Below are 8,297 nucleotides of genomic sequence, written 5' to 3'. Positions count from 1 at the left end.
CTTCATATAATATTTTTAATTATATATTTATTATATTTAATATAATTAATTTATTTTAATAATAATTAATAAATATAAATAATTTTACATTTTTATTATATCTAATATTATTCAATTATTCTAGTGATAACTAATAAATATAAAATAGATTAAACAATAATAAAATAAAATATTTTTGGGATATATGATAGTTTTCACTTGTTTGCACTAAGAAATTAAATCCTAGTGGTGGTCTCAGAAGAGGAAAAAGAATAACGCAATTGCTTCTTAAACCCTATTGCTTGGGGAAGCAGAAGCAGCGGCGGCGGAGGGTTGAAGATGTTAGATATTAACCTGTTCAGGGAGGAGAAGGGCCACAACCCTGAACTCATCCGCGAATCTCAACGGCGTCGTTTCGCCAGCGTCGAACTCGTCGATGACGTCATCAATCTCGACAAGGAGTGGCGCAAGCGTCAATTCGAGCTCGAGACTCTCCGCAAAGACTTCAATAAGATCAACAAGGAAGTCTCCAAGCTCAAGCGTGTACGCCACTACTTCACTCTCTCAATTCCATTTATTCATTTTCTTCAATTGCATCATTTCTTCGATTTTTCCTCAGGCTGGTGAAGATGCAACCAAGATTATTGCCGAATCGGAGGAGACTAAGAAACTCATTGCTGACAAAGAGGTCGAAGTTCGCGACACTCTCAAACTCTTGAACTCTAAATTGGAGAGCATTGGAAACCTTGTCCACGATTCTGTTCCCGTCAGCGATGATGAGACCAACAATGCTGTCATTCGAACGTGGGGAGAGAGGAGGCTCGAGCCTAAGCTAAAGAATCACGTCGATCTAGTTGAGCTTCTTGGAATAGCAGACACAAAAAAAGGTCACAACTTTTCTTTTTATGATCTTCAATTCAATGCGTGTATCTATTGTTGTACCATTGGACTAGGAGTTGACTTTAAATTTTTAGCATGTTGAGTTTTGATTTACTATACAGACTATGTTATTACATGGAGCATATCTTTTGCATTTCAACGTCATGTTGCTTGATACATAACAGGAGCTGATGTTGCTGGAGGTAGAGGCTTCTATCTTAAAGGAGATGGTGTTCGTCTTAATCAAGCACTCATAAACTTTGGTCTTGATTTTTTGGAGAAAAGGGGATATACTTTGTTGCATACTCCTTTCTTCATGAGAAAAGATATAATGTCAAAGTGTGCTCAATTAGCACAATTTGATGAAGAGCTTTACAAGGTACCGAATATTGGTTAACATGTTTAAATCTGTATGTGTTGAAAGCCCTGTTGTATTATGACAGTCACTAAAGCTTAAAATGAAATTTTCATCCCACCATTATTTGTTATGCAGGTAACGGGTGAAGGAGATGACAAATATCTGATAGCTACGGCTGAGCAGCCCCTATGTGCTTATCATCTAGATGATTGGATCCACCCAACCCAGCTACCGATAAGGTATTCATTGATCAAATTTAATGATGCATGGTAAATTGGAAGAGTATTGTTTTAACCTTGAAAAGATGTTTTTTTAGATATGCTGGATATTCATCTTGCTTTCGAAAAGAAGCTGGCTCACATGGTCGAGATACTCTTGGGATATTCCGTGTTCACCAATTTGAGAAAGTGGAACAGTTTTGCCTTACTAGCCCAAATGACAATGATTCATGGAACATGCACGAGGAAATGTTAAAAAACTCTGAAGATTTCTATAAAGAAGTATGATTTTGCCCTCATAAAAGCATGGTTGTTAATTATTCTACATACATTGGTGTGTAAATGGTTGGTTGTTTCCTACCTACGTTGACTTCCCAAACCCCTAATTCCCTTTCAATATTTGCTGCAGTTGAACATTCCATATCAAGTTGTTGCCATTGTGTCTGGTGCTTTGAATGATGCTGCAGCAAAGAAGTATGATCTAGAAGCATGGTTTCCATCTTCACAAACTTACAGAGAGCTAGTATCCTGTTCAAACTGTACAGACTACCAGTCCCGAAAACTAGAAATTCGATACGGGCAAAAGAAGGTCAGTTATGTTGAATATCGTTATCAATGTTTTGATATGCCACGTGTGGAATCTGATCCCACATCCCCTCAAATGCTATATCATTCCCAGTGTAGTAGCTATTTCTTCCGGTCAAAGAAAAAAAAAAGCTTTAGTAATATTTCTCAACAATTTGGTAATAGCAGATTTCATTTCTGTTGCCTGGAATATGTCAATAATATTTATCTAGTGATCTGAATTCAGGATATGCATTATATCTTGTAATTTCTTAAGAGCAAATATTGATGATGATGATGACGATGATGATGTATGTGTGCCAAGAGTGGAGTTCTCTATGCATATATTTTGTGATTAGACTTGCAGGTCTCTGTATTCCTTTGTTGTGCTATATCTGAAATAGATGCACCTTTTGTTATTTAAGTTGAACGATATTTTGTTTTGACACTTACCTATGCACCAATGATCTTTCATAATTCTAACTTATCCTCTTTGGTGTTGCAGAGCAATGAGCAAATGAAGCAATATGTTCACTTGTTGAACTCTACTCTCACAGCTACTGAGAGGACCATTTGCTGCATACTTGAGAACAACCAGAAGGAGGATGGTGTAGAGATACCCGAAGCCCTCAGACCATTCATGGGTGGAAAGACTTTCCTACCTTTCAAGAACCAACCAGTTAGTGAAGCCAAAGGGAAGAAATCAAAGGCCTAAATTTCATTTAGTCTCAATGATATTTATGAAAAAAGAAAATGTTCATTCACGATTTTGTTCAGAAAGGACGTACTTAGATATTCAAACTATAACTTAAGTTACTACATTGTAGAAGTCTTAACAAAAGTTTTATTTAATGACCTTATTCCTTGCTGGCTTGCGTCACATTGTTGATGTGAATGATGATATTATTCAGCCCATCATGTTTGTAATGTTATAATTTTGGTTGAAGGGGCATAAACCTCAAATACTAGAAGATGTTGTGGGATTCTGAAGTCTTCGTGGTTTCTGTCTTGCAGGTCATTGAAATTGAACCATGTTCAATTTAATGGATCTGCGTCTATCCTGGCTTCAATTACAAATTTTTTTGAAAAGAGCAATACCGTCTGGAAATTTGGGACTAAACTATTGAAACAAGTTTTGTAATAGAATAATGACACAACAGATGCATTGTTGTGGTGCCCAATCTTTTTAGCTGGCTCTTAACAGAGTAGCATTCACGGTCATAACTCTTTTAAGGACACTGTTTTGATTTGTTCTTTTGGGAGAATGAACAATAAGACACATCATTTTTTGGTATAATTTTTCTCTCGGTGCGCATAGTAACTAAAATCAAAATGACCACGAGCTGAGGCAATGATTATTACTGATTGTCGCTTAATAATACATACCATTACTATTAGAGCCTGGAAAAGGGATATTTTATTGCAAATTATTGTTGTGTACTATTGAATAATGAGTAATGACCAACAATGTTACAGGGTTTCAATAAAAACATAAGAATAGACGTTAAATAAAATAAAATAATAAAATAATTACTTGCCAACATGAACAACCATATCTAGCTGTACAAATAGTATATCCACTCTTAAACATTTCCCACAATGAGTGGCACTGCAGTTCAAATATTGAACCTCCAGATTCAAGATCTTATAACTTGAGCATCCTTAACTTTGTTGGTCAAATTATCTGAAACATGCTGTGATTCTTATGAATGATGATGACAAACAGATTATACATGTATGTAAGCTTTGGCTTGAAGAAGTAGCATATCTACTACCTGTTGTGTAAGGGGTCAGGAGAGGATGGAACTTCTCTATGAACTGTCTCGAAAGAGTAAGAGCCTCCATCACCATCTGTTTCATTATTGTTAATGCAGCTTTTCCTCCAACATGGAGGAGATTGAAGAACATACTCATCCACTAGTGTTACTTTTAGATATCTACCACCCAACACTCCATCTCTTAGAACTGAAACACTTAATAGTATCATCAATAAGAGACACCCCACTTGACTCCTTGATGAACTTGACATCATCAAGAGAGGACAACAAAAGGATCAAGAATGAGAATGTGTAAGAGATAGTAGGAAAAAAAGAAGGATCTAATTAGTAGTGTCAAAAGCTCAAACAAGGTTAAGGCTCAACTAGATTAGTATTTTTGGTTATAAATGGGGCCAGTTTTTTCTCTGTTTCCACGAACTTCCACGTGTGAATCGGCCATAATGGAAACTGTAGTAGAGAAAGAACAAATGGTCAAGGTTGTGCCTCACTTAATTAGTAATATAATTACCGAATCACAGTTCATATTTGACCGTTTTTCCATGCGCCGTACTTAGCTGGTGCTCATATAATGAATGTTAATGTTAATCAAACAATACAAGAAACTAGAGTTTAAGCATTGATCTTTGGTAAAATAATGTGTACACTATTAGGTTTAGATACCAACCATTACATTCTTCAAAGTCAATTAAACAAGTCCATCATTGAACCGCAATTCCAGGATGAAGACTTGGACCCCTTTGTTTAATTTATTATATGATGCCATTTTTTTCATACTTAAAGTCTAAAATTACACTTAATGTCTCCACTTAGCTTGTGTTATTTTTCTCAATGAAATTTTCTAATGCTAGTGCGTCATTTCTTTAACTATGTCCTATGGAATCTTCACATTTTTAGCAATATCAATGTCTCACAAAACTAAGATATTTGGCAGTTGAAGAAGCAAGCGATTTCAGTAAACAGTACATGGTATCTTTTTAGCTCACGTTTTGTTTTCTAATTAGGCTTAAAAGGTTTCGAGTGATTATTTTAGTGAGGGCTTGTTTGTTTCTTTGGAGTTGTTTGTGGCAGCTTTTACATTGTGTAGTGTTGGGGTTCGTCTTGCTTCTATTTAGCTGCATAGTTGTGTCAGAAATTTGTCATTAACTGATTATTAAAAACTTGTTCCAATGACTTGTGACCCTGAGCTTGATTTCAATTAACTGAATACTACTTCAAGTTGTAGACACTGTCTTGGTCGGTTCCTAATAGTTCTCAATGTTAATCGGGGCGAAGTTTATTGTCTCGACTCTCGAGTTTCTAACTTTAGTTTTGGGGCGTTTATGGTATATCCGCGTATTTATCCGAATTCGATTCGAAAATTGCGAATATGAATTCGATCTGTAAGGCTATCAGATCAGATCCACATACTAATAGTATTGAATTGTGGATTTTGTGTAGGTATCTGCAAATTCGCGTATCTACAAAAATAAAAAAATAAATAAGTACATTTTTTTATATTTTATTTCAACTAATAATTATCATATATGTTGTATTATTTTAATTTATATTATTTAAGAAAAGTATGCTTAATATTATTTTTAAAATTTTTTTTTGTATTTTGCGGATATATCCGATATCCGATCCGATCGGATCGGATCCAAGCTTAAAAGCTGCGGATATTGGATCCAATCCGATAATTTTAGTGCAGATCGGATCGAAATTTTGGCTATATCTGATCCGCGTTCACCCCTACTTTAGTGCATTGGTATAAATAGATTTTTTTTTAAATAAAATAAAACTAGTTGCATTTTTACTGTTTTGGGTACCATAAAATATGTACTATTTGGACACATTAATTTTCAATGTAGTAATACAATTACATATTGTAGGTGATGTTACTGGGACCACTTGGCTCAGAAGTGAGAGCATTTTGTGGTTTGTTTCTTCTTCAGGCCTCTGGCCCCTTAATTTACCAGAAAAGGTAACCATTTTTGGCATCAACTAGGTGAAAGACTTGTATGGAGTTTGACTTACTGCTAGGAATTGCTGAAATCTGAGGGAAGCATTAATGGTATTTGAGTCAAGTGATGGAGGCCATGACCCAAAAAAAAAAAAGAATCAAGTGATGGAGGCATAATGATTATATTGTATTAGTAATTTTATTGTCCATGTCTGATATTCTTATTGGCTGTTGCCTCTTAAGAGAATAAGAGTTATTGAAGCAAACAAATAAAGTAGAAATCGGTTGGTTGGTATTGAGTCTATTGACAACGAAGCATAGTTCATTAGGAGTAGTAATTTCTGCCTAACCTTGATGATTTTCAGAGCCAAATCAATCATGTCCAAGCATGCTCAAGTTTGACAATTTGTCAGTATAGTTATGTAATCATGACATCACATGCAAGCGAATGCAAACGAACCGTCCATAACTAAAATTTTGGGTGCTGTTGATTCAGTAGAGTTTTTTTAAACTATGCTAATATTTTATAACCATTTTCATTAAATAACATTATTTCTTTAAATCTAGTTAATACATTGACACATAGCACCATTGCTTCGATACTGACTTAGTAACTCGTCAACAAAAAAAAAAAGCAGCTACCTATTATGCCCTATGCCACAATCAGCTTGAAACTTCGAAAATGTGCTAAATGTCTATATCGTCTTCACTCCACTTTCCATTACATTAAGTGCTTACTGTGCCGAACCAGCATTTGCGAAAACTGTTTACAAATTACAAATGAGCTGGTATATTATCTGTCGAATAATTTGTGTAGTTGCAGTGTATTACACCTTGCAGTGTCTAAGACAAATGCTTGTAGTTCCGAAAATCACAAGTTATTCGCCTTTATATTGCACAAATGAATGAATACATGATTTTTAATCTGTGAATTATATTTCATTGACACTATCCAGATTCCTGTCAAACTGATACTGTGAAGAGGTAAACCTTTAGTACAACGGCTAAAGCCAGCTGCAACAGAAAAATGCCAGCAACAATCAAGAACCACCTTTCACCTGCCGATACGATATGTGCCCGGAGATTAAGTGCCAGAAATGTCGCTGACATTAACCCAGCCACAGCTGCAATCACCCATCTAAATATCTCCAGAGGCACAATGGACATACACTGCACCAAACAAAGGGTTTCAGGGGGTAATATGATGGGAAATGCCAAAAGGGTGAGAAAAAAATTATGATCAGCAACTTACCAGAGCCGGAATAAAGACAAATAGGGAATATCCATATAGACAGAGTAACTGGACAATGCCAGCTGGCACGGAGAAGTACTTGAGAATTACATAAAGACAAAGTGGTACTATGGTAACATAACCATAAAACAAACCAGCAGACCAGGACACAAGATTAATGTCATATTCCCATTTCTCGTGCTTCAGCTTGTGTGATATATATGTCACAAATGTGCTCATAGATGCCGCTACAAATATTAAGGTGGTACAAATCCAGAAAGGTCCATACCTGTGTATTTATAGTGAATGTGACAAACCAAAGTTACACGCAGACAAGGGCATAGAAACACAGAATTCATTCCTTTTACGACAAATTATGAAACATGTCCACCAAAGTCTAACAAAAATGGTTAACAGCCTCTATGTAGGAAAATAGTATTTATATAGCTAGAAACTAGACACATATGATATTTTAATGACTAACATAATGAAGAAAAGAAACCAAAGCCACATATAAAATGGTTAAAAACAAACAACTGATTTATGTTGGGGTTATATTGGGATATTTTACAATAAACCTTGACTTATGGATATTCTGTGTTCTAATGTTTATACTTTATACCTAGGAGATTCTAATGGAATGATAGTGTTGATCCATCTTATGCCTTTTGCTCTTCTGCCCATGATTAATCGCTACTAGAAATTAGTTTGTTTGTCCAACCCCAATGCAGGAGTACTTGTTCCATATCAACTGGGATCAGTGCTTGATTACCGTTTATTGTAGTGGCACTCTTCTCCTAAAAATCAAGCTGTAGGACTCAGGAGCAGTATCTCTACATTATGGATAAATTGTTAATTACTAAGTTCATTTCTCCATTTGTTAGGCTCTCAACAAGACACTAGTGTTTCACTAATACAAAATCCATAACTTCTAGCCAAAAGGTTTATTTGTTATTTGCGAAAGGTGATTTCCATAGTTCATGAGTGATACAACTCATCACTCTATTTGAGATGATTGTTTAAGAGATATCCATCAACCGCCAGTTTTCATGATGATAATGTGTCACACTAAAGAAATAGAAAAACAAACCCAAAATGCCCAACCACTATTGTATTTTAGGTTTTGATTAACAACTTATGAATCACCTCAGTTCATAAGGGAATATGATACCAAGGCAGGACATGGCAATTCAATATTTTAGCTCCCTCTTCTCGCCAAACAAATGATATTAGCATTATCCATGTTTCATTGTTTGACAGAACTCAACCATAGAATTGGCACCTAAATAAGTAAAGCATATAAGCAAACGACAAAATCAACTTACAAATCAGGGTTGCTAGCAGTTTTTTC

At 35.4% G+C, this 8,297-nt stretch overlaps 2 protein-coding genes and 1 long non-coding RNA gene across 3 annotated transcripts in view; 1 reads left to right on the top strand and 2 right to left on the bottom strand.

Moving 5' to 3' along the window:
• LOC107645887 (serine--tRNA ligase) lies at positions 197–2,978 on the top strand. Its single transcript, XM_016350022.2, has 7 exons — positions 197–522; positions 599–866; positions 1,044–1,237; positions 1,352–1,455; positions 1,533–1,716; positions 1,844–2,023; positions 2,504–2,978. The coding sequence occupies exons 1-7, from the start codon at positions 319–321 to the stop codon at positions 2,711–2,713; spliced, it is 1,344 nt and encodes a 447-aa protein (XP_016205508.1). The 5' UTR covers positions 197–318; the 3' UTR covers positions 2,714–2,978.
• Positions 3,049–5,068, bottom strand: LOC110263174. The gene is made up of 2 exons (XR_002348332.1): positions 3,774–5,068; positions 3,049–3,692 (listed from the first exon to the last, which is right to left on the bottom strand). It is a non-coding gene; the product is annotated as an uncharacterized LOC110263174 (long non-coding RNA).
• Positions 6,366–8,297, bottom strand: part of LOC107645888 (protein YIPF1 homolog) — a gene marked incomplete in the record, with an annotated part of 3,108 nt that continues 1,176 nt past the window's right edge. Inside the window, 3 exon segments of the mRNA XM_016350023.2 lie at positions 6,366–6,885; positions 6,968–7,235; positions 8,272–8,297. Of these exon segments, the coding sequence (XP_016205509.1) occupies positions 6,679–6,885; positions 6,968–7,235; positions 8,272–8,297 (501 nt within the window).

The sequence above is a fragment of the Arachis ipaensis genome, chromosome B06, assembly GCF_000816755.2.
Source record: "Arachis ipaensis cultivar K30076 chromosome B06, Araip1.1, whole genome shotgun sequence".
Classification (NCBI taxonomy): domain Eukaryota; kingdom Viridiplantae; phylum Streptophyta; class Magnoliopsida; order Fabales; family Fabaceae; genus Arachis; species Arachis ipaensis.
Note: the sequence above shows the minus strand (reverse complement) of the source record. Positions and strands in the feature narration are given on the sequence as shown.

Coding starts and splice junctions, on each gene's coding strand:
- LOC107645887 (XM_016350022.2), top strand. CDS start 319: ATGTTAGATATTAACCTGTTCAGGGAGGAGAAGGGCCACAACCCTGAA. Junction 523..598: donor AAGTCTCCAAGCTCAAGCGT/GTACGCCACTAC, acceptor ATTTTTCCTCAG/GCTGGTGAAGATGCAACCAA. Junction 1,238..1,351: donor TTGATGAAGAGCTTTACAAG/GTACCGAATATT, acceptor TTTGTTATGCAG/GTAACGGGTGAAGGAGATGA.